Here is a 26,394-nt window from a genome sequence, read left to right as displayed (position 1 = left end):
TATATTATATTATATTATATCTTATGCAATTTATTTAAATGTTTCCCTCCACAAGACTCCTGGGAACTGTAGTTTTGTTAAGGGTACTTGGAATTATAACTCTGAGAGTGTAAACTACAGTTGTCAGGGTTCTATGGAAGAAGTAATGTGCTTTAAACATGCTTTAAATGTATGGTGTGTATGCAGTCTAAATAATAATAATCCAAACCACATTCACAATACAGACAGACAGTACTCTATTGTGCTTCTAGTAGAGCAACCCTTTGGATTGATGATGCTAGCAAATACTTCCAGAATTGTAACACATTTCAAACTGGAAAGAAAAGCCTGCATTCTTCTTTGTAGAGAAGTCGCCTCAAATTTTGAATAAAAGCACCAACCAGCTTGGCTGATTTGTATTGTGCTGCCTCTTGTTAGTAGTGATTGATTAGGGAGTGATACTGTCTACAGAACCAATGTCTATTCAGGATATTATTTTCCATGTACCCAGAGAAACAACATGGACAAATTCAACAGGCACCATTTGATCTATTTTGAAACTCTCATTCTCTTGAGCTACTGCAGCAACTGCTTAGATGTACACTGTGCATGCATATATATATATATATATATATATATATATATATATATATATATAACAGAAATAAGTATCAAACAGCTAAAAAAGCTATAGCTTGTATACGGCAAGCATTTTTTATTTTTATTTTAGTTTTTTTAAAGGAGGAGGTCACGGCTCTAGAAACATGCTAACTGATGTGTCAATGTGTTTTGTAGCTCAGGAAGCACCGTACCTGCTGCGGAACCTCACTGATCAGGTTGTCAACAGCAGTCACTCTGTTAGTCTGGAGTGCCTTGTTCATGGTGTGCCAGAACCTCAGATATCCTGGTTCAAAAACAACGCACAGCTACAGCAAGAGCCAGGTGAGTGCAGTACTCGCCATAATTTATTCCTAGATGACACAGTAACATGGGGCCTGCTTTGCAATTCACATCTCTAGGCTTATCCACTCTTAGAACTAGATGGCCGTTGCTCCTCACAGCAACCTGAGTGCCTTTGCGAGTGATAACCACTGGTTAGACAGATGCTGCACTTATTCCTGTTTGGACCACTGGTAGTTCATTTCAACAACGGAGTCAGCCAAAATATTTTGGTGCTTATGCAGAATATCCAAATTGCACTCTTATACAGGCCCAAGCTAAAAGTACAATGGACTGAGTACAGACCATTTGATGCTCCTTGATTGCATCCAAAATAAGCCATCTGAATCATCTGCTTCCCTCTTCCTCCTGGCAGATCCAGCTTTGATCAGCGCAGTGACAATAGCACCAAGCCAGCCATCGCTGTTCCAAACGCCATGCTATACATCTTGTTTGTTTTTATATGGCAGATTTTTTTTAAAATCCCACCCTTCAAAGAACATTTTCCAGGGTGGCTTGCAGAGAACAAGTTATGAGCAACTTCCTCATGCACTTCCTGTGTTGGCACCCTGCAATCACTGGAAGACCTGCCATCTGGAAGTGCCTTAAATGTACTTCAAGAATGCTTAGATCTAATGTGTTCTTGGCAGGCAAGTGTCCAAAGACCCTCCCAATAAAAGAAACCTGACCGCCAGCATATAAAAGAAACTCGACTGCCTCCATAAGTCTCACAGTTATCCTCAAGCATACTGCTTAAGGGGCACCACATTGCCTCCCCCTGCCTATAACACTGTGCCAGAGTTTGGAGACCGATCTACTCACTAGAAAGTATAATTTGACATTGAAAAATGTGGAGTATTGCTAGATTGAAGGCTCACCCTCCCCAGCCAGAAAATCCCTCCTCATGGAGAACTAGTAGCTCAGTGACAAGCATTATAGCCTGTATTTTCCCTCAGGTGCAAGTTTTCTCTGAGCAGGGGGGTTCTTTGGTTTTGTTTTTTACTGGGGGGGGGTGTCCCCACTTAACACTGAAATGTACAGTCCAAAGATTTCTGGGCATGACCAAAGACTGCATCCCTGTCATTTATTTTATTTAAAATATTTCTAGGCTGCCTGTCATCCAATAAATATAAGAATTATTATTGTTATAGTTCAAATACAGTAAGACAGCAACCATCAAAAAAGGGGGATAGAGGTTTTTAAACAGATGGACAACTACCAGGGACACAGATTTCCTGCATTGGCAGAGGGTTGGATTAGATAACCGTTGAGGTCCCTTCCAGCTCTATGATACCATATTCACTTCTCAAGCTTAGAATGCTCTATCAGCAGCATTGCAAACTATTATGTCAACAATATATCATGATTATTTGTAGAATATCAGCAATGTGCATTGGGCTTTATATGGGTGTATTTATGGAAACAAACAGTAAGAGCAACATGTATTATGGGGAGTGTGGTTGCTACTGCTTTGTAAAACATCCTCATACTATAAATGACAGCCATGTCTGTCTTGCAATTACATTATGATTATGGCCTACGTTGAGGAAAGAGGAGAAAGCAGCAACATCTGGAAGAGTCTTCTCATAGCATATTTCCTCCATGATGACCAGTGCCACACACCCCCACACCTATTTTTAGCTATTTAATAGCGTAAGCAACTCCTTAAGGTCAGTCTCCCCATACAAGAACATTTACAATTGTACCATTCTCCCACCCCATTTTCCCAGGCAGTGAGAAGCTCCGGGGGGAGCCACTACAAGGTCAGTTTCCTGGTGGGGGAAAGAGTTCAGTGTCTTGCGCCATGTGTGTAAAATCTATTTATTTACTAAATTCGTTGGGCAGGAAAGGGACAGCCTCAGACGCACCCATACAGAGAGTGTGCTGATCGCAAAGTAGCTGCAGCTTGCTGAAAGGAAACAACGTAGGCTGAGATTCCAGTTGCAAAATCTCAGGGCTCTTCTAGACCAACGTTTCCCAACTGGGGGGGGGGGCGTATGGCCCCTTGGGGGACCCCATGATATTCAAAGGGAGCCACTGGTGAAAATTGTGTAAATGGGGGGCCACGGCACAAGACTAGGGCACCACAGAGGGAAGTGAAAAGTGAATTTAAAAATCCTAATTGGCTGGCTATCGGCTTGGCTGGCTATCGGTTAGGGGCTGGCTGACCAGGGCCTAGTGCTGCACGTGTGTTTTCTTGGAGCAGTCCTGGTTTGTTCTGGCAGGAGAGGGTGATCGCTGAGGCTCCCGTTTTGACCAGTATAGCCCGCGATCCAGAACCCCCAGCTTAGGTAAGTGCAGTGGCAGGGTGACAATGGGTAGAGCTGTGAGAGCTGGAGCTGCTTGTTGCTGCTGCCAATGCTGCTGCCAATGCTGGGCCCAGCCTGGGCCTGACTCTGCAAAGCGCGGGGTGCAATCCATCCCAGCGCCTAGTGGAGCGGGGCCGTTTGGTGCTGCTGAGCGGCTCAGAGCCCCTTGGCAGCATCAGGCAGCGTCAACCCAGCTCCACAAGGCACAGGGTGCAATCTAGACCAATGTTTCTCAACATTTTTTTGACCGTGGCCCCCTTCTGACCTTTCTTCCTTCCTGTGGCCCCACTGTCTTACTTGGTAGAAAGGTCATCTTTCTAGTCCCACCCCCTGCAACGTAGGTAACTCAGCTAAAGCATCCATGACAGATGGCCATCCGACCTCTGCTGAGAAACCTCTAAGGAAGGAGAGTCCACAACCTCCTGAGGAAGATCCGTCTTCCATGTATTATAAAAAGTAAACAACATTTATTTTACCCCAGTTATCTGACACAGAGGGGGAAACCTACAGATACAGTCCAAAAGGTGCACAGGGAGTTCTGTATATATGGGAGAATATTACAAAGCAAGTGGTCCTCACTAACCTGGTGCAGTCTGGAAGCATCCTCAAGACTTCTGTCTCCTTTCTTAACTACCTTCCATTTTTCTTCAGCCTCCCCCCACCCCTGCCTCAAAGCAGGTGAGTGTATCACCAGTCACCACCCACCAGAAGCTTTCAAGCCATTAACTTCCAAGTTATTACTGCCCATGAAATAAACCTCTTTCATTTCTAACTATAGAAAAAGGCTAGAAAGCAGGTAATATCACAAGAGAATGCTTAGAATATGCTTTCTTTTTGGGTTGCTTCCTACAGAAGATGATTCTGTTACACAGACAACCCTCCCTCTTTGTGCACTATTATAATTCATTTCAAATACTCCTCACTCCACAGGTATAATGCTAGGGCCAGGAAGCCAGAGTCTACTGATTGAAAGAGTGCAAGAGGATGATGCTGGACACTACCAATGTGTTGCTACCAACCTAAAAGGAACAGTGGAGAGTTCAGCTTACATCACCATACAAGGTAAAGCATTGCATGTGTCTTATTTGATTTGTTTTTCCTCTTTGATCTGCTCAGAAGTCCCCATTGCTTTTCATGGAGGAGAACTTGCTCTTCCTGGAGGAACAGGTAAAGTGGCTTGTTGACTGTCTGCACTATTTTTCAAACAAAGCCTTAACTAAAGGAAATGCACTAGGTCACAAAGGAAGCCAAAGGGAAATGCTAGATCAGAATGTGTTTATACTGACCTGAAAATAAGCTTTGCTGCAACCCAACAAACGTAGGGTCAGGGTAGAAGGAGGGTGAGTATATTTAGCCTCCTTCAATACGTCGATCTGCTTCATTTCCTGTTCCAGTCTGCTAGAGGCCAGGATGAGATATATTTGTCATTTTTGTGTCTTTGATTTCAGTGTAGACTGAGCTGTCTGATCCAGCTTAAGATTTGCCCAATTGATGGTACATTTAAGAGTTATTTTGCTCTTGTCTTAATGGTATTTAACTCTTTTCTAAAAAATCCTGCTGAGTTTTCATCTTCAATAACATATTGTGTCAGTAAATCTTACAGTCTAATTGTGTGCTCCAGTTACAGTGAGATCTCTCTCTTCCTCAAATGATTTGGGCTACACTATTGAGCAACAGTGGCTAAAGAACCCAGATAGTCCCTCGGATTTCCACCAAGGTTCTAACTCAGGCATAGGGAACCGGTGTTGCTTCCCCTGAGAGGTTTATCAATCTTATCAGTCCCAGGCAGGATGGCCTTATCAGGGATTATGGGAGTTGCACACTAACAATATTTGAGTGAGTGGACAAAACAGGTTTCTCATCCCTGTTTTAAGGATGCAGTTTACATGATGCTCATTGATGAAAGGTAGATGTTCCCTGTCCAGAAGGTACTTCCAGCAAAATTAAAGATCTACAGTATTAACCATGCTATTTTATGGGAAACAATTCATAAGTGGAATAAAATTAATAAAACAAAACAAATGTGTAATGTGCCTTTCATAGAATCATAGAATTATTGAGTTGGGGTCCCTTCCAACTCTACAATTCTAGGATACTATGGAAGGTACATTGCACATTTTAGGAAACATGAGGCCGTTGCTGAAAATGACCATTCTATGTATAATTTTACTGTTCTAAAACTCATAGTAAAACTTACCTTATTTCCTGACCACATCCAATTTTCTATTTCCATGTCCCTGCCAACAGCAACCCATGGTGTAGGAATGTTGTTGTTGTTGTTTAGTCGTTTAGTCGTGTCCGACTCTTTGTGACCCCATGGACCAGAGCACGCCAGGGTGTAGGAATAGAGAAATGCAAAGGTGGTGGTGTCAGGAGGACACAGGGTACGTTTTACTATGGGTTACAGCAGATACAAAGGGGAGGAGTTGGGGCAGCCCTGTAAAGTGATGGGCAAAGGCCCCTCAACTCAATTTGGCATCAGTTTGAGCCCCTGATAAGAGCTCTGCCCTGGGAACACCCCAATTTCTTTTCTATTAATGTTTTTAATTGAATGTTATCAGGTTATATCAGCACAACCGTATCAACAAAAAGTCAAAATAAAGAACAACAAAAAAAAGACTGGAAGAGGGTGGAGGGGATGGTTCAGCATGGGCATGGCCAAGGGAGGGGGCAGGGAGGAGCAGCTGCCCCCCTAAATCAATAAAAATACATAGCAAACTGAGGTTCTCCCCCCCTAACAAAAGACCTGCTTCCCCGAGCAAAAGACCCTCCCCCCCAACAAAAATCCATGTAGGTCAGTGTTCATAGGTTTTACTTCTTCCAGAAGTGTTCAGTTTATTATTTATTATTATTGGTAATCATCAACATTTTGAGTCCACACGTCATTGGAAGATGGCAGAGCAAAATACAGCAATGGCAGTACAGCAAAATACAATGTATTTGACTGTGAGACCAGTGCATGCACAATTCACACAGGAGTAATCCCAGTAGTTTCAGGGAAATTACATCAGTGGGTTGTCTCTATGTTTGACAGATTTGAAAAACAGTTTGTGATTCAAGCAGGAAGGAAACTGTCTGCCCTCCTTATTTCCTTTAAAAATTATTTAGTCTCTCTGCTGATAGAACTAGGTGCTATTTTTGTATCAAGAAGAGATGAATGAAGAGTAGGACTCAGTTGAACTTTTTATAACCTCACTTACCTGGAAATAGGCCTTGTTGAATTCAATGGGACTTACATTTGAGTAGAAGATTGCACTGTGAACACGCTTGTCTAGCAATTATCTTAGGAGGTGGTATAATTGCTGTTACGCATGTTCATATATTTTGTAAATTTATTAACCATTTTCCCACTAAAGTAAGTTTTCAAATAAATTTAAACGAAGGATTTAGAAATCATACACAATAAAACCACAAAAATATTACAATTATACAACTCAACAGTAGCAAAATGGTTCATTTAGCAGCCACACAAAGGTCTTGTGCGTAGCAATATTTTCATCCAGAAGTGTAAAGGAAGAAAGACATTGCTCAATGGATCTTCAGAGACAGGGAATGCCATTTGTCATCCTGGAAAAATGTTACAAGTGGGATGCCTCAGGGTTCTGTCCTGGGCTCACTGTTGTTCAACACCCTTATAAACTTTCTCAAAAGTAAGTCATGCCAGACCAATCTGATTTCTTTTTTCGATGGAATTACAAACTTGGTGGATCAGGGAAATGCTGTGGACATAGTGTATCTTGATTTCAGCAAGGCTTTTGACAAAGTCCCCAATTATATTCTCACAAGGAAGCTGGTAAAATGTGGGCTGAATGAGGTAACTGGCTCTACACTTGGGCAGAAAGAACTAGCTGCACAAATATAAGATGGAGGACACCCAGTAGTACATGTGAAACGGATCTAAGGCTCTTTGTAGACCACAAGCTTAACATGAGTCAACAGTGTGATGCAGCAACAAAAAGCTAATACTATTCTCGACTGTATCAACAGGAGTATAGTGTCCCAATCAAATGAAGTAATAGTACCACACTATTCTTCCTTGGTCAGATTCCACCTGGAGTACTGTGTCCAGCTCTGGACACCACAGCTTAGGAAGGATATTGACAAGCTGGAACATATGCAGAAGGGGGAGATCAGGATGATAACAGGCCTGGCAATTAAGCCTTATGAGGAACGGTTGTGGGAATTGGGTATGTTTAGCCTGGAAAAGAGGAGACTGAGAGGAGATATGAAAGCCATCTTCCACTATCTCAAGGGTTGTCAAATGGAAGATGGAACAAGCTTGTTTTCTTCTGCTCCACAGGATAGGGCCTGAACCAATGGGTTCAAATTACAAGAAAGGAGATTCCAACTAAACCTTAGGAAGAACTTTCTGATGGTAAGAGGTGCTAGAGAGTGGAACAGACTCCCATGAGTCTATCTCCTTCTTTGGAGATTTTTAAGCAGAGGTTGGATGGGCATCTTGTCATGTATGCTTTAGTTGAGATTCCTGGATTCCAGGGTGTTGGACTAGATCACCCTTGGAATCCCTTCCAACTCTACAATTCTATGATTCTATTATTCTTACTTGCCTAGAGGTTGGAGATATATGTGTACATGTGTAGAAGCCTCTGACTTTTATGTGGGTGGAATGTAGCTCACTGTACAAAGGTAAGAGTCTCATCCATGCAACCCAAGTAACCTTAGGCAACCCAATTGATTTCATAAATTGGCACCTTGTTATGCAAATTGACTTGAACATTTCAAAATGGATTGTGAAACTCACTGCAGAGGAAGCTCAGGAAACTGAAAGAGCAACCTTATGAAATGGAAACTGTAGCAAACTGGTAGGTGTTCAATATGATTCTTCATCTTCATTTCATTTCTATAACGCTTTACCTTTTTAAGAAAAAAAATCTCAAAGTGGCTTACAACCTACATTAAAGCATCAAATAAAACAATTCAGAATAACACACATAATTTAAAGGAAACTAAAATACTATGTTAAAGATTTCAAAATAAAACATTAAAAAAGGTCAACTACAGAATGCACATTTAACACAGCAAAGTTTTAAAAAAACTTAAACATTTCAAAGAAAACATTATTAAAGGAAGTCCAATATAAAATGCACATTAAAAACAGCATAAGTAGCAGACATATTTTTTTTACCATAAGCATAGATGACATCAAGAATCAGGGCCAGATCAAGTAGTACCTCCCAGCTGCAATCTTGATCTCAAGAAAGCTGAATGAACAGTCATGTTACTATCAGATTACATCCCAAGTCTCATCCAAATCTGGTTTAAAGGTAAAGAATGATAAGAAGGGAGAGAGAGCAAGGGCCTTGAAGTTGCCCATCAAGGCTTTGCACCTGGATAATAATAATAATAATAATAAATTTTATTTATATCCCGCCCTCCCCAGCCGAAGCCGGGCTCAGGGCGGCTAACAACACTAAAACAGTACAACATTATAAATACATTCTAAAAATTAATTAAAATACAAATTGATGGCAACCATAGACTAAAGCTTTGTAGAGATTGCCAAAGGAGGGAGTCAGGCTGCGCCCTGACCAAAGGCCTGGTGGAACAGCTCTGTCTTGCAGGCCCTCCGGAAAGATGTCAAGTCCTGCAGGGCCCTTGTCTCTTGCGACAGAGCGTTCCACCAGGTTGGAGCCGCAGTCGAAAAAGCTCTGGCTCTAGTTGAGGCCAGCCTAACCTCTCTGTGGCCTGGGACCTTCAAGATGTTTTTATTTGAAGACCGTAAGTTCCTCTGTGGGGCATACCAGGAGAGGCGGTCCCGTAGGTACGAGGGTCCTAGGCCGTATAGGGCTTTAAAGGTTAAAACCAGCACCTTAAACCTGATCCTGTACTCCACCGGGAGCCAGTGCAGCTGGTATAGCACCGGATGAATATGATCTCGCAGCGAAGACCCCGTAAGGAGTCTCGCTGCGGCATTCTGCACCCGCTGGAGTTTCTGGGTCAGTCTCAAGGGCAGCCCCACGTAGAGCGAGTTACAATAATCCAGTCTGGAGGTGACCGTCGCGTGGATCACAGTGGCTAGGTCAGGGCGAGAGAGGTAAGGAGCCAACTGCAGATAGCAGACCGAACAGGCACACAGGTCATCTATAGTGAGGGGTATTGTATTTCTATAGTATAAATTATAGTATATTGTTTCTACATTTACATAGACTTACAGAATGTTATGCAAATCTGTATCTCTTTCCCTTGGTGATGCTTTTTTGTGATGTGTTAGCAACCTCCCTATTAGATGCTTGTGATTTATATGGAACAATAGGCTGGCTCAGAAAAAGGCTATTTGTTTACATGGCTGGGAATTAATGTCGGCTGCTACCTCCCTTAATAAACACTCAGGAATTATTATTTTCCTGCTCTTTATGAGAGGAAAATGGGATTTAATTTAAATATCTGGCAACAAATAAGGCTCAAGTTATTACTTTGCCGAGATCCTGTCTTGGAGATGTAGCGACTAAAAGCTGAAAGATATCCAGAATGTGAGCAGTGGTTTGAAGACTCACTTAAAAACAAGCATCACGGGCCTTCAGGCTAGCCAAGGACCCCACAAGGAAGACATTAATCATCCCTCTTTCCTCTGCCAAGACTGATGCTGAGCTGGGATGCCTGAGCAGCAAGAAGAGAACCTGGGAAATCATGTTCCAAACTAGTTCTGCCAGCCATTTCTTCTTTGCTGCATGCTCTTATTAAGTCCTAAACTGGAATGACATTTGAAGAGAAACTTGGAGTAAGAGGCATGGAAGGAGTTTTTACAGAAGTATTTTTAGGACACAAGCTGAAACTTGTGTTTTGCTTGTAAGAACTGAAGCTGTATTTTGTTTCAGAAATATTTATGGTGATTGCAGGAAATGCATGGAGGGAATATTTTGATGCTAATATTCCGGTGCAGCGTGTTCATTGGCTTCTAATATTTTCCAGATTTAGGCTCCTTTGGTTGTTTGAGCTGATCCATTCCCCCTCACCGTATTTCCTTCATATATTGATCCGTATGTTTTCCTGAGATGTTTTCAGGCTTTAACCTCTCAGAACCACTTAGGAAAGGGCTGCTGTTGTTTTTGAGATGGGCAGATCTCACCCACACTTCCGCTTTTCCTGTGCCTAGAAAGGATGGGTCCGAGCGGTTTTCTGCCCCCAAGCCACCAGGGATGATTCCATTATCTTACCAAAACCCTCAAATCATTTGAGTGTCAGTCATGCAAGTACAGCAAACTGATAATATATCAAGGTCAAACCAAAAGACATAGCAGTGCAGATTGAGAGAAAAATGAACTATTTTAAAGAAATTCAGAGAAAAGAAGGTAGTTAAAAATCTGTCTTAAAAGCATAAAAACAAAAAAGGTAAGATTTATTAATGTAATGAACTGGCTAGACACAGAGGAATGGTGGGAGGCACCAGCGGGGGAACCCTAATGGAAGAAGACTCAGAGCCCAGAGATTGGTGGTGGGAAAATGATGAGTGGTCAGAAGGAGAAGAGGGAGGATACTCAGAGGAGGAAGTGTTGGAAGCTGAAGAGTGAGCATGAAGAGTCTGTGGCAGAGAGAAGTCCAGAATAAGAATCAGAAGTGGAGGCAGGAGAGAAGGGAGGCTAAGAGGCAGAGATGAGTCAGACTGGTGAAGAAGCCAGGATGTCTCCCCGTCCTGCTGTGACAAGCTCCTCTCCCCCCAGTCTCCCAGGACCAGGAGAGGTATAAAGTGGGCGAAGCAAAGACAGGCACGCTGCTGTAGCCTCTGATTGCTTGGGAAGGACCCATCAGAGGAGGAGACTTAGACAGCTATGGGAAGACGGGGACCCTCAGCCTCCACAAGTGCCTCGGAGGGGGGAGACCTACCAAGAAGAGTTGCTGTGCTCATTAGGCCTGGCACTCCTGAGCAGACCTTGTTTCTTCTGATAAATAGTTAACTTCACTTACTTTGTGTGATTTATTGCTGGCTGGCTCCATGACACTTACTCAAATGTATTTCTACTCTGCTTGACTGATAATAAGATACCTGGTAGGAATCTCATGTTATTCAAAGAGTCTTTCTCTTTTAAGTTACTTCAAAGGATTTAAATGGTGGGCTCAGACGGGAGTGGAAGATGGCTGAAATCCATTGCTCCTAAGCACATTAGTCCAAGAACAAAGAAGCAGGAAGAAAACAGGAAACATGGTCAGCCAGTTCTAAATGGGAGTGGGAGCTCTCTTGAATTTCCGGGGTCCTGCCTTTAACAGAGCAAAGCAGTCTGGTAGGAAGAAGGGATGGCCAAACCCTACTAAGTATTGGGCTGATCCGTATCTAACAAGCTAGACAATGCCAGGCTTTATAGCAGCCAGTCAGAAAATCTGACCTCTCTAAGCCTCATGCAAAGGAAGGAAAATTTTGGATTAAGCTCTCTCAAGTGTTGAATGATTAATTAGTCTGAGGACAGATATAGTGATGCTTCACACCCTATGGGGCAGCCTGACAGGAATTAGGAAATTCCTTTCAAGTGTTTACGGGCCACTCAGGCTGTCAGGCAGCTACATCTGGGGAGGAAGTGGGAGGGAAGTAAGGAGGCTTCTGTTGTGGTGTAATGACAGTCACTGATTCCATATTGGAGTCTGCACCTTAAGCCTTGCAGCAAAAAGAAAAGGGGAACATTTTTCCCTTTAGAAAATGGAAACTAGTATGGTTATGCTGTCACAGCCTTAGAAATCTGGCCAGCTTAAACCACCCTTGCCCCAGGAAGTGCAGTGAAATGGTCTTACAAATGGACCTTGAACATTGGTTGGAAATGGATGTGATAATCAGAATGGATCTTGAGTGATAGTAAGATATAATGTAATCAATTGCTGATTACATATATCAGAACAGGTGAGAGGCACATACTTGTAAATGACTGGCTAGCACAGGGGTCTGTGATTACATCTCCATTTGATGATTAATATTCATTGTTTTAATAACAATGAGATGCATAGCTAGAACAGGTGATGGGCACCTACTTTTCTGTGTTTGCTCTGAGCCTTGCAAAAGGGAGAGAATGGTTTGGAAAAGAAAAGAATTGTCAGAGTCTGGGAACCAGTCCAGGGAGTTTTTCCCCCCTGGGCATCTACAATCCCTCAACCTTTCCTTTGGAATATCCAAGGTATACCCTGTGGATGATCTACAATGTAAAAGAGTTTTCAAATTTGTTTTGATGCCATGTGAATGACTGCATACAAGACTTAGTATCTGTGCATGTAGTTGTCTTAGAAGACAAACAACACTTTATGTTTGGTAACTGTTTTTAAAATTTTCAATAAATTTGTAAAACAAACAAACAAACTATGGCTGTGTATGCTATATCTTTAAAACACACTCTAACAACACACACACTCACCCAAAATATTGGGAACTGTATTTTTTTATGGGTGCTGGGAATGGTAGTTCTGATGGGGTAAGCTACAGTTCCCAGGATTCTTTGGGGGTGCTTTGAATGTGCTTTATAGTTATAGTGTATATGCAGGCAATGTTAAGAGAAAGGTAAGTGAAAAAACTATGTGATCAGCTCCTGTGGTTGGATCTTTTAAATGTTATCCCAAGACACATGATTTGCTCACAGAATAGAGGCCTTTACATGGCTCAGGTCACGTTTCAAAGGCCCCATGTTGTTATAATACCCAATGGAAATTGGTTGTGTATATGGTTCAATAATTCTTCCCAGACTATCACTCTTCCAAAAGCAACAGCAGTTACTAGTGCAGCAAAATCCACTGTGCTGTTTCTCTGTTTCAGAGAAATGTCATGATAGGAGTTAGTAACAACTGGTATATCGGAGTGTTACATTTTAATTGTGATTTTATTTTTCTCAGGAATTTCAGAGAGCTCAAACCTGGAGCTGATAACACTGACATGCACTTGCGTGGCAGCAACACTCTTCTGGCTTCTGTTAACGCTCTTCATCCGTAAGCTAAAAAAGGTGAGGCCAAAGGCACTGGCACTGAAGCCTCTTCTGGTTTTCCAAATGGGATATGCCTTTTTGTGTTATGTCCCCCCCCCCATAACAGCTATTTTGGGACTGGCACCCCAAGCACTCTCTCAAAATTCTCAATGTTCCCGTTGCTCCCAAAAGGTTGCCAACCCCTGTCTTAAAGGTGCAACAATACCCTTGACTGTTTCTGTGGCCACACAACTGCTCTCCTTTCTGTTTTTGAAAGACGTGGATTTCTGCCAGTTGTCGTAGTAGGTGAATGGCATACCACACTATATTCATTGCGGCAGCCAGTTCACACGGGCAAGGAGTGAAGCAGTGAGGTTGTCACTGCAAAGCAGTGATTACAGAAGAGGTCAGGAGGCAGCTTGATATTAGGTAACCATCCTGCCTCATGAAGACAGCATACATATTCCTGTAAACACACACCAGGCTTGCCTGCTGAATTCATACTTCACCACAGGTAGAAATCCAGACTGACATGGCATTCTACTGGAAACAGCCACCTGACAGCGGATGGACCTGACAGTGTCCCTTTATCCAAAGCCTGGCTTATGGGGGTGAAATAATTTCAAAACTATCAACGTTATAAATATGTTATTTCAAATTGTGCTTCATTTTTACTGAAAGAAAGATAAATCTTCAGTGCTGATTTGTGTTGGCTTGAGGGAGATTCTTAGCTAGGTAACAGCTTATATGCACTAATTTTAGCTGCTTTGAAAGGCAATTGAAGTCGTCCCATTAACACAGGAAAGAAACTGCTTCCTTTGTCCCTGAATCATAGATAGGCAGCCTGACCCCGTGCACATTTACTCAGAAGTAAATCTCTCCAAGTTTGAGAAGGCTTGTTCCCATGTATGTATGCATCGGATTGCAGCCTTAATCCTTCTAACAGCCTAATGAGTCTAAATTGCTTGCTAGGCATCACTATGGGGAAATAATATTGCGTAGGCAAGAGCCTACAGGGAAATATGAATTCTTGAACATTTGAAAAATGTGTACACAAAATGTTACTGGTGAATACTTTGCAGATTACATCTCAGTCTTGCACAACTTTCAAACCGCATTTGGCGACTTTTTTTAAGCAACAAGCATTGACAGCTGAACTCATCTGTTGCATATGCCAGTATTTTCTTTTGTACAGTGGTCTGCCAAAGCTATTTTTAGAGGTTGTAGTTAGTCATTTTTCTGAAAATACACTCAACTGAAAGTACAGACTGGAATCTCTGTCACATGGCAATTATTTGAGGAGGTCTTCATATGGATTTAATTGACGAAATCAAGCATGCAATACAGTATATATGTGAGAGAAGGTGGTGGAAATATCACCAGAAACAAAAAAATACATGGCAATGTTAAAATGAAGCATCTTTAACAGATTGTACATTGGAGCATGAAATGTGTATCCATATGGCAAGAGGTGCAGCAGTCATATCCAATTAACCAATCACCTTCCTGACCAAAGCCAGGAGAACTTACTCAGGATGGCTGTGCATTTTGTAGTGACTTGGGGATCTTTAACATTATTTTCCAGCCTTATTCTTCTGAAATAAAGACAGATTATTTATCGATCATAATGGATCCTGAAGAAGTCCCCTTAGATGAACAATGTGAACGACTTCCTTATGAGGCCAGCAAATGGGAGTTCGCCCGGGAAAGGCTCAAACTGGGTAATCCTGTGCTTCTTTCTCTACTATTGCATGCGATTCTGGGTTGGTAGTAACAAAATGTGGGTTTCAACCAGCCTTTCCCCAACCTAGTGCCCTCCAGATGTTGCTCGACTGCAGCTCATGGAGGATAAGGCTATTTGTGGCTACTAACCATGATGTTTTCTCTCCACTGCCAGAGGTAATACGTCTTTGATCACCAGTTGCTGAGAACTGCAGGTGTGCAGGGTTCTGTTGCACTCAAGTCCTGCTTGTGGGCTTTCCATAGCATCTGCTTGGCAACTCTGAGAACAGGATGTTGCAGTAGATGGGCCATTGGCATGGTCTAGCAGGCTCTTCTTATATCCTTGCATTAACTGCAGATTAATGCTGCAAAGCAGCTTTTATTTATCAACTATTTTTTTCCTGTTAATGGGTACTGTTTTTATTTCGGAAAACAAGATTATGCCCCTTAATTGTTACTGTTGCCCTGTGGTTCTGAAATGGAATTGCTTTAAAAATAACTCTCAGTTCAATTGTTGCTATCTGGCCTCTGCAGAAGTATTTAGAATCCAGATGTAGGGATCACAGCATCTGCACAATTCATCCCTTTGAGGGGGCAGAACTAAACTGAGTGTCACTGTTTCATAACCGATTTGTAGGTTAACTATTTTCCTCCAAGGGATGCATTCACAAGTGTTGAAGAATTGTTGTGTAACAGGAATTACTATCAGTTTCCTCCTGAGTATCAGACACCCATGGACTAAAAATCCTGGAAGCAGTTAGACAAACCTGTGCCCTGGCCTCCAAATGTAAAAGGGAATCAGTCCAAACAGTGATGTCACTATGACATCAAGTGACTGGCAGGTGGGTGGCCCTGCCCACCTGTCATATTTGGTGCCCCAGGTCAGCGGTTTGAATCCCCATGACGGGGTGAGCTCTTGTTGCTTGGTCCCTGCTCCTGCAGGTGGGGTCCCTTTACTTTTAACATAAGAACATCCAGGCCCATCAAATCCAGCAACCTGTTCTTACAGTGACCAACCTGATGCCTATAGGAAGCCTGCAAGCAGGACCTGAGCGCAAGAGCACTTTCTCCTCCTTCAGTTTATAGCAGCAACTGATATTCAAAAGCATACTGCCTCTGACCGTGGAGGCAGACCTCTTTGTCTTGCTCGTAAGTAAGCATGTTCCTGTTTGACTGTAGCCCAACATGTTTTTAAAGGGTACATCTCAGCCATGCAAAGTGTGAAGAGAGCAAACGTGTTTTCTAACACATGCCTGTGTACCAGAGAGATGTACTTGCCAGGGAACCCTCTTGCCTATAGCTCCCTGTCCATCCTACACTTGTTGGCAAACCAGGTACTTGGAGCATGCAGTATGGAATTCCTCTCCCTGGCAGGAACTAGTTAATTCAGTTCCTTAAGTTCTATCTTGCATGTAAGAGCTGAGGCACAAATCTGGAATGGGAGCAGTGTAAATGTGTGTGTGGAGGGGGGTGGGGGAATGGCATAAACAAGGAAAGAATGCTGTGATCATGAATGAAAACCAGATTCTGAAAAGTTGGCTGGGTGCAGCCTGTTTGCTAAATCATCTCCCGCACAAGTCCCAGTTACGTGGAAGTCAGTCCAACCTCTCATTGACCTTGGCAGCTCCTATTGCTATTATCTTGTAAATACGACGTGTTCTTGTTTAGTTGTTGGAAGTTTTTTTTTTAGTCTCACACATATTTTCTTTCTACCCTTTCCACCTTTTCTTTATCAGGCCTATTAATTGTAATGCATAGCTATAAATTGTGAACCAGACAAGTGTATTAATTTGTAACGTTGCTAACAGCACCTTACTCAAATAAGTTCCACTGATGAGCTCACTGGGACATACTCCCAGGAATGCGTATTTAGGATTGCAGCCTAGTCTTAGTTCAGTAACTGCCTGGGGCTGAGGGTGAGCGGGGTGAGCCTGACTTCCAGACATTCATTCCCAGATGATGAATCACAGAATCATGGATTCAGAGTTGTAGAGTTAGAAGGGACCACGAGGGTCATCTAGTTCAACCCCCTGCAATGCAGGAATCTTTTGCCCAACATGGGGCTCAAACTCACAACTTCGAGATTAAGAGTCTACCAACTGAGCTTTGTGAAATAACATGTGAAGTAGCCAATGGGTTGTGCCCACTGTCCCCATTCCCACCCTCCATGCATTGATGTGAAGTTCTCAATAGAGTCTACGTATGAGCATAGATTCTATTCAGACCTCCAGAGGTGAACACATGGAAGTTGGGAGCAGGGTCAGTGAGCAAGATCTCCTTCCTTCTCCCAATGTTCATTAACCATGGATCCTAAAAGTCTGCATAGAGTTAGCTTCTGTCTAAATCGTCTTGTGCTCCTCTCATCCATTGATTCACATGACTGATGAAATGTCCTTAGGGCCTATATTTACAACTTCTTATACTGGTGGTTGTAGAAATGCTAATGATTAAGTGAGGTATGTAAATGCCTTGAATGAAAGGTTGGATTTTATACCCTTTTAATGGTCATAGCTTCTCTCAAAGAACATGAGGAATTATAATTTGGCAAGGATATTGAGAATGCTTTAATAGAGATTCCTCTATTAAACCCTCCTTTGGAGGAAGAGTGAGGTATAAATTCAATAAATAAGAACAAGAATTATTCACAGAACTACAGTTTATTAATACCCTAGAATGAATACCCTAGAACAGTTTCTTATACTATGGTTCTAAAACTATGACAGTTTGTGAATAGGAGATAAGGAGTGGATGAACAATAAATAATCTTAAAAGAGAAGTGACAGTCACTACAACTTAAGTAGTGGGATTAATTATTACTCAAAGCTTGATTAAAAATGACCAGGTATTAACCTGGCACTGAAATTAAAACAAGATTTGCATCTGGCAGATCTGAGAGTGGAGGGCATTCCCCAAGTGGTACAGCATTACAGAGAAGGGCCCCCTCTTACATACCCCATAGTGTGGAACATCCAAAGATGGGATATTGAGGAGGACCTCTCCAGAAGATCTTTGTGATCAAACAGGACACTAAAAGAAGTGCTTCTTCATTTAGGGCTTTATAGGTCATCACCAACATCTTGAATGCAGTTCAGAAACTTACTGGAAGCCTGTGCGGTTCCTTAAAAACCAGTGTCCTATGGCTGCAGTTCAGTGCTCCACTTAAGAGTTTAGCAGCTGCAGTTTCGAAGTTATCTTCAAGGAGATCTTCAGATATGGCATGTTACAGAGCATGCATTAACATGGCCAGGTTATCTGTAGCCAGGGATGAACATGGCTCGTGAGGCAACTGAAGTTGGCCAAAGACACTGTCAGCCACTAAAAACAACAGGGTCTCCAGTGACAAGTTTGGACCCAAAGTTATGAATCAACTCCTTCAATGGGAGGGCAACCGCCTTCTACAGCAGGCAGTTTCCCCAATTCCTGGACTCATGAACCACCAATCCACAGTGCCTTGGTTGGGTAGGGATTCACTCTCAGTTTGTTCTCAAGCATCCAACCCGCTACAGAAGTAGAAATAATAATAATAATAATAATAAATTTTATTTATATCCCGCCCTCCCCAGCCGAAGCCGGGCTCAGGGCGGCTAACAACACTAAAACAGTACAACAATTATAAATACATTCTAAAAATTAATTAAAATACAAATTGATGGCAACCATAGACTAAAGCTTTGTAGAGATTGCCAAAGGAGGGAGTCAGGCTGCACCCTGACCAAAGGCCTGGTGGAACAGCTCTGTCTTACAGGCCCTGCGAAAAGATGTCAAGTCCTGCAGGGCCCTTGTCTCTTGCGACAGGGCATTCCACCAGGTTGGAGCCGCAGTCGAAAAAGCTCTGGCTCTAGTTGAGGCCAGCCTAACCTCTCTGTGGCCTGGGACCTTCAAGATGTTTTTATTTGAAGACCGTAAGTTCCTCTGTGGGGCATACCAGGAGAGGCGGTCCCGTAGGTACGAGGGTCCTAGGCCGTATAGGGCTTTAAAGGTTAAAACCAGCACCTTAAACCTGATCCTGTACTCCACCGGGAGCCAGTGCAGCTGGTATAGCACCGGATGAATGTGATCTCGCAGCGAAGACCCCGTAAGGAGTCTCGCTGCGGCATTCTGCACCCGCTGGAGTTTCTGGGTCAGTCTCAAGGGCAGCCCCACGTAGAGCGAGTTACAATAATCCAGTCTGGAGGTGACCGTCGCGTGGATCACAGTGGCTAGGTCAGGGCGAGAGAGGTAAGGAGCCAACTGCTTAGCTTGGCGGAGATGAAAAAATGCCACCTTTGTTATAGCTGCAATCTGCGCCTCCATGGAGAGGGAGGTATCGAAGATTACACCCAAACTCTTAACGGACGGTGCTGGCACTAATTGCACCCCCGCAAGAGAAGGGAGTTGCCCCCTCAATCTCATATCGTCCCGTCCCAGCCAGAGGACCTCTGTCTTCGAAGGATTTAACTTCAACCGGCTCCCACGTAACCATCCAGCCACAGCTTCCAAGCATCTGATCAGTGTGTCTGGGGCCGAGTCAGGATGGCCATCCATCAACAGATAGAGTTGGGTGTCATCAGCATACTGATGGCAGCCCAGCCCAAAACTCCGGACAAGCTGGGCAAGGGGGCGCATAAAGATGTTAAAAAGCATCGGGGAGAGAATCGCACCCTGAGGCACTCCACACACCAAGGAGTGGCGGGATGACAATTCCCCCCCAAGCGCCACCCTCTGTCCCCGACCAGAGAGAAACGAGCGCAGCCATTGAAGGGCTGTGCCCTGGATCCCCACGTCGGCAAGGCGGTGGTCCAGGAGTTCGTGATCGACCATGTCGAAGGCTGCTGACAGGTCTAGAAGAATCAGCAGCCCCGACCCGCCTTGATCCAGCTGCCTACGGAGATCATCTGTTAAGGCGACCAGAGCCGTCTCGGTCCCATGACCAGCGCGGAAGCCGGACTGGAATGGATCCAGAGCCGATGTTTCATCCAGAAACCTACCAAGCTGTTCCGCAACCGCTCTATAAGGGTGAAATAACTGTATTACTGTGCCTCCAACTATCATTCCACAGAGTCACTGCTGTAGTATACCATGGTCAATGGTACTGAATGCTGCTGAGAGGCCACCACCCTCTCTGTCACAAGGGGACATTAGCCACTGGTTGGAAACTTCTACAATTTGTTTCAGGAAAGGGTCATCCACAGCCTCCCCTTGGTTCAACGTTATATCATAGACTCCTATCACAACATTATTTTAATTTCTTCATTTCTTTTTATCCATGTCATATTCACAGTGCTACCATGATCACTGTTTTTATGTGCAGGGGTACACTTTGTTGATGTTCCCTTTCTGTTTCAGAGCCTTCGGTTGCTTCATTCCAGTTTTGGGAGTTACCCCACCAAGGCTCAGTTTTATCTATCAAGCTGTATTCACCTTCCTGTACTAGGAGTTCAAGTTCATTTTGTTTATTTCCCATCCTCTGCACACTGAAACCCATGGATATTTTACTTCAATGTCTCTCCTGTGGAGTTTGCCTGGCACCAGCCACAGCTTCCCCAGCCTCCCCTGTACCTCCCAAGTCTCTATCTTTAGTACTTATCTTTGAATTTACCTTTGGGCTATTGTCTCCATTCCCCACGGATTTAGTTTAAAGCCCTCTTGATCAAGTTTGTCCTGCTCCTGCCAAACACATTTTTCTCCAGTCCTCATGAGGTGCAGCCCATTTCCTGCCTGTAGTACTTTGTTAAGGAAGTTTGTACTGTGTTCTCAGAAACCAACCCTCTCCTGTCGACACTATCTGCACAGATGAAATACTAGTCTCTTTCTTTTTAGTCCTCTGTCTTTTACAGGAATACTTGGCAAGTACACCACCTGAGCCCTAAGGTACTTCACTTTCCTCCCCAGAGCTTCAGAGTCAGATGTGATATGTTCATAGTTGTGTCTTGTGGCGCCATTTGTCTCCTTGTGGATTAGTAAGAAGGGATAATAATCAGCGAGCCTGAAAAGTCTTAGTGACCTGTCCTTCATATCCTGGATCTGTGTGCCAGGCAGACAGCGTGCTTCATGAACAAAAAGGTCCAGTTGGCACACAGCTGCCTCTGTACCTCTCAGTAGGAAGTCCCCAAGCTCCACCACCCTTGTCCTCCTCCTTCCTGCACTCAGTGGCTGAATCATCTCTGTCCTTGAAGGGTTTGAGAGTCTTCCTTTCCTGTCTGGTATATCCTGAGACTCACTCTCATTGGACAGATAATAAAAGTGATTTCTTAGTTCCAGTGCTTCAAAATTCTACTCTTTTTTTCCTGTCAGTAGCTGTCTTCCATGCAGTTTCCTCCTTGTTACAGCTCCCATCTTCTTCCTTGGCAGTTTCTTCCTGGTTATGGCAAGGGAAGCTCTGCAGTGCCACAACAGAACCAGCCAGACAATGTGGCCCCAGCAAGCACTCCAGTGGTGGCAGCTTTAACCTTCAAAATCCTAAAGATTTGAGCCTAGAGTAGTCAAAGCAAGGGCCTTCTCTAATACATTCAGTTCGCCAAAAGCTTCTCAAATAATCACATCCCCTTCCCACTTGTTCTACTTGGGATGCATAGGCATTGACACACTGTTAACCATTCCTTTGTTCTTCAGATACCAAAGCTCAAACTTGGATTCATGTCTCTTCAACAATCTCCCATAGCTAGAAAAGCTACTTGCTGGTTGCAAGGCTGGCCTGGCCTCTTCCTATCAAGTGGAGATAGGGACAAGAACACAAGTAGAGTCCTGCTGGATTGGATTAATGTTTCAACTATTCCAGTATGCTGTTTCTCACAGGGACCAACCAGATGCCTCTCAGAAACCAAAAAGCAGAACTGAAGGCAACAACTCTCTCTAGCAACAGCTATTTAATGGCATACTGCCTCTAAATTTTAATATGAATTTTCCTCGTATATATTTGCTAATCTAAAGATTGCTTTGTTTCTTCTTATTTCTGCCTTTTGTCTAATGAGGAGTGTGTGTGTGTTTTGCTTAAGGCATGAGATGGATCTGGGTAACAGCCAGGCTATATGTTTTCAAAAATTGGGATCAGCTATTTTTTCTTTATCCTAAAAAAGTTAGTTATGTAACCTGATACCTGCAGGAAAACATGTCGGAATTCCTAGGGATGGGTGTGAATATGTCAATGAGAGCCAGTGTGGTGTGAGAGCCAGTGTGGTGTAGTGGTTAAGAGCGGTAGTCACGTAATCTGGGTAACCGGGTTCGCGTCTCCGCTCCTCCACATGCAGCTGCTGGGTGACCTTGGGCTAGTCACACTTCTTTGAAGTCTCTCAGCCCCACTCACCTCACAGAGTGTTTGTTGTGGGGGAGGAAGGGAAAGGAGATTGTTAGCCGCTTTGAGACTCCTGAAGGGGAGTGAAAGGCGGGATATCAAATCCAAACCCTTCTTCTTCTTCTTCTTCTTCTTCTTCAATTTTAGTTTCTCTCATTTCTCATCTTTCCAATCTTAAATTAAGTTCTCCACATTTCCAGTTTGCAATTTAAAAAAAAAGTTCTGTGAAAATTCATCAACATTTGAGTACAAATTTCTCCTAATACACAAGTTTGCCAAGTATACATATTTTTGCAATGCATTTTGCAATGCATTGTTGCCATGAATGTATTCTTTTTGTGCACACTTTACCCTCAGGTATGCTTTTTTGTACACATCGCTTGGCTGGAGAACTGAACTGCTAAATTTTGAGAAATGCAAATTTTGAAGGATGGCTGTGTTTGGCTTGCATATTGTTTTGGAAAATGCAAATTGGGTGGGTCACCTTTAAATGTGAACTGAATTGAATTTCTTTCTCCACCTCCACTACCTAGAAAAGTCTAATTCAACCTCCAGTCTCCATCTTGAAAACGAGTCTAAATGCAGACCTCATTGCTGGGACATCTAACCTATTTTTTGTACTCCCTCCCCCCATTACTATTTTCCCTGTCACCCCACCCCACTCCCGGCTCTTAGTAGCACCTGGCCTAATGAAGCATTTTGGAGCATTTGAAAGTTTGCTTATGGTTTAGTGACATTTCAATTGGTCCTGATAAAGGTATTGGCCAATTGTGAGTGTTGACTCTTCTTCACCACCACCCCTGCTTAAGGATCAACATAGGATCAACATAGCGGCCTTGGCTTTTTAAGTGTCCATTGTTACTTACAGACTGTGAATTTGTTGAATCCCTGTTTAAAGCTACTGGCCATCCTATCCCCACATCCTGTGGTGGTGAATTTCATAAACTAATTAGGTGTTGTGTGAAGAAGTAACTTCTTTTTGTCTGTCCTGAATCATCGGCCAATCATTTTCATTGGATGAGAAATATACATAACTAGCACTAGCATAATGCTGGCCATCTGCAGTTTTATTATATAGGAGAAGTTCTCCCATCTGGAAACTGTCTCAGATTGCAAGGAAAGTCATAAGGACTTGATTGATGGCAATACTGCTTGTCTCTACCTGGGAGTAAGTGTTAACAGGGCTGGCCACCTTCCTTTTGCTAGGTGATTAGTGATAAATTTTAACCAGTCATTCTTTCTCCAACTTGCCTATTAGCTCTGTAAAATCTCATACATTTTCATTTTTTAATTATTTTTCATTTTTTATCATTTGTGAAGTATCTAGTAACCTTATGCCCACAAGAAGTTATTACACAAAAGGAATAAATAAAGCTTGGTTTATTATATGAAATAAAAGTGACAGAATATATACAAAGGCTGCTTCAGACAGCAAAAATAAAGCAGGTGGCAAATCCTACAATGCATACACACCTTGATCTAAAGAGTGAAAAATCTAACTATCCCCATAAGCCTACAGGAAAGTAAGTGTGGCAATTTTGCCATAGAAACCACAGTGAAAGCAAGTTAAGAAAAGGAGAAGGGGAAAGAAAGGTATACCTGTCCTTCAGGCAGAATGGTTTTTGGATTCCTGGAGGGCACTGAGTAGAATTTTAATTGGAGCTTTGAGAGTTCTGAGTAATTTTTTTGTTGGAGCTAGGAGAGCTGACTAAACATTGAGAATCTAAAGCTCGTCTAATGAATCTAATGTCATCTAATGGAGAAGGGAGGGGGGCTTTGAGATGAGCAATTCCTATAATTCCAATGGTTTTATTGTTCCGTTGGATTTATTTCAGAGTTTCCTGCCTATTTCCCACTCTGCTTATTTGCTTAATAAAAGTTGAAGGAATACAATCCTAGTGGGCAATGACGAAAACTGGCCATCCTTGTTTGCCTCCTGTCTCAAAGTTTCCCCTCATTATCTTGATGGCATCCGTTCAGATGTAAAGTAGATTTTAATGGTAGCTAGATGCGGGTGGCGCTGTGTGTTAAACCACAGAGACTAGGGCTTGCCGAACAGAAGGTCAGTGGTTCAAATCCCTGCCACGGGGTGAGCTCCTGTTGCTTGGTCCCTGCTCCTGCCAACCTAGCAGTTCGAAAGCACGTCAAAGTGCAAATAGATAAATAGGTACCGCTCCGGTGGAAAGGTAAACGGCATTTTCGTGCGCTGCTCTGGTTTGCCAGAAGCGGCTTAGTCATGCTGGCCACATGACCTGGAAGCTGTACGCTGGCTCCCTCGGCCAATAAAGTGAGATGAGCGTCGCAACCCCAGAGTCAGCCACGACTGGACCTAATGGTCAGGGGTCCCTTTACCTTTACCTAGGCTTACATATGCTGGTCTCTACACAAGGTGTGAGGAGCTTCAGGATGTGAGCTGGCCATTAGCCTAGTGTGAGTATATACTGTATCAGAATTTGGCTCTCTGCAACAGATCTCAAATTGCAAATGTTTAGAAAACAAATGACTATTGTTACAGTTTCTGTATGAAGAAACATATGCAAAGGGTTCTATGCTACCTTTGTTTATGGTGGCTGTAAGCATACCATATGATACCCATTAAGCTGCAAACAGTATGGCAGATCACGCCCCCACTTAGGCCTTTTTTAAAATGTCAGTGTGCTCTAACCATTCAGTTATTCAATCAGGAAACAGCTTTGTGTCAAGCAGAAAACAGACTCCCTGAATTTGCACAGCCCTGTAGCCAGGGTAGAATCACTTAGTGTACTACCCCACCTAGGATTTTTATTTTTATTGGATCTTTAATTGTGGCATAACACGCACTGTCTGCATTGAAAGAATGACAGCTCGTTTTAAGAAAAAAAGAGCAATTCTATGTTTGTTTGTGTGGCTCCCTCCAAGAGTGTAGTTGTTGGAGTCCAAAAGTCTGCTCACACAAAATTTCCCCTGACTCATGGCTTTTCATGATCTCAGTTACCCTAAGTGAACCTGGAGGTGTGGGGTGGGGGAAAACCAGCCTGTGTAGTAGTAACATAACCCCTAAGAGATTGAGTTAAATATTAGGATTATCTATTACAGGCTAAGGCGAGACCTTATGCCTTTGATTTTTCCTTGCTCTGCTTTTCAATTGCCCTTCCAGATGTCCTCTTTATTGTGTATTTGTGATGATTTGTATTCATGCTGGTACTGGGGCAGATATACAGATGATCCCGCTTTCAATACTGCTGTGCCAGGTGAAAAGGGGGCGACGGGGGAAATAGATTTCAGTGGGACCTAAATTGCACCTTACATTCCTAATAACGCTTCTCTGTATGCCATTATCTTCTGAAGCTGCTGGAGGGATTTTCTGTGGCTTGTAAAGTGAGGAGAATTTGGTCCAAGAATTCAAATATCCAAATACTCTCTACAAGTTCTTAGGAGCCAATGTTTGGCACTAAAACATAATGTAACTGAAACCAGAATATCGGAGGATTTTTAAAGCGGGGGGTGGGGAGAGTTTTATTAGTTTTCCATGAAACAGAGATTGTTCAGATGGAAAAGATATCTGGAAAACATGCCAGTGTCCGAATACAACAATACCCCTGTGGTGTTTTACTGAGTACAGAGAGAGTTTACAAGTTGCTTATTCCAATGTCCTAAGTAAATGGACTATTATTGATCAAAACAAATGCCAAATTCTCAGAAAACAATGAGCTTCCAGGAGTTAGGTTTACAACAGATGGATGCCTGGTCTGCACGGGGGTCCTAAGGGCTCCGTGACAGAATCAGGCTCCTGCAACACAAGCAACAGGTTTCAGTGCCCTCTATCTCCTTCACTTTACTGATGTCCTCGTGATTCTGTGAATCCAGGTGGACAGATGATCAGATGAACACACATTTTAACACACATCTTCACCTGATATGTGGTAAAACCCGAGCAACCCTGTCCAATCAGGGGAAAGAAAGGAAATTAATGAAGCAGGGAGATGGCAGAACAGAAAAGTGAAAGGACCAGCTGGGATCTGATTGGTGCAACCCTTAGGTGGGAAGAAATGGTCTAATGCCCAAACTAAGTATGATGTTGCCATCTAGTTTGCCCTTATGTAGCTGATGTCTTTTTAAAAATAAGTAGCTGGGGGGGATTGGAATCATGGAATGGAGGGACGTAGCTTTAATCCTTTGCTCTTGCCGAGATCCCAGCTGGAATTTGTTCCCCATCCCAATACTTGCAAATATCAATGGGAATAGTAGATTATGGGAGGCATGCTTAAAGGGCAGCAAACATTCCATTATTTGGCTTAGCACTGTA

General features: G+C 43.1%; 1 protein-coding gene across 1 annotated transcript in view; it reads left to right on the top strand.

The window, feature by feature from the left end:
• FLT1 (fms related receptor tyrosine kinase 1) overlaps positions 1 to 26,394 on the top strand; it is a 110,353-nt gene that overhangs the window by 63,043 nt on the left and 20,916 nt on the right. Inside the window, exons 14-17 of the mRNA XM_028726398.2 lie at positions 775 to 921; positions 4,158 to 4,289; positions 13,050 to 13,156; positions 14,703 to 14,838. Of these exons, the coding sequence (XP_028582231.2) occupies positions 775 to 921; positions 4,158 to 4,289; positions 13,050 to 13,156; positions 14,703 to 14,838 (522 nt within the window). The remainder of the gene's footprint in view (positions 1 to 774; positions 922 to 4,157; positions 4,290 to 13,049; positions 13,157 to 14,702; positions 14,839 to 26,394) is intronic.

The sequence above is a fragment of the Podarcis muralis genome, chromosome 4 (assembly GCF_964188315.1).
Source record: "Podarcis muralis chromosome 4, rPodMur119.hap1.1, whole genome shotgun sequence".
In the NCBI taxonomy this organism is placed as follows: Eukaryota; Metazoa; Chordata; class Lepidosauria; order Squamata; family Lacertidae; genus Podarcis; species Podarcis muralis.
This window is presented reverse-complemented; position numbering and strand designations above follow the sequence as displayed.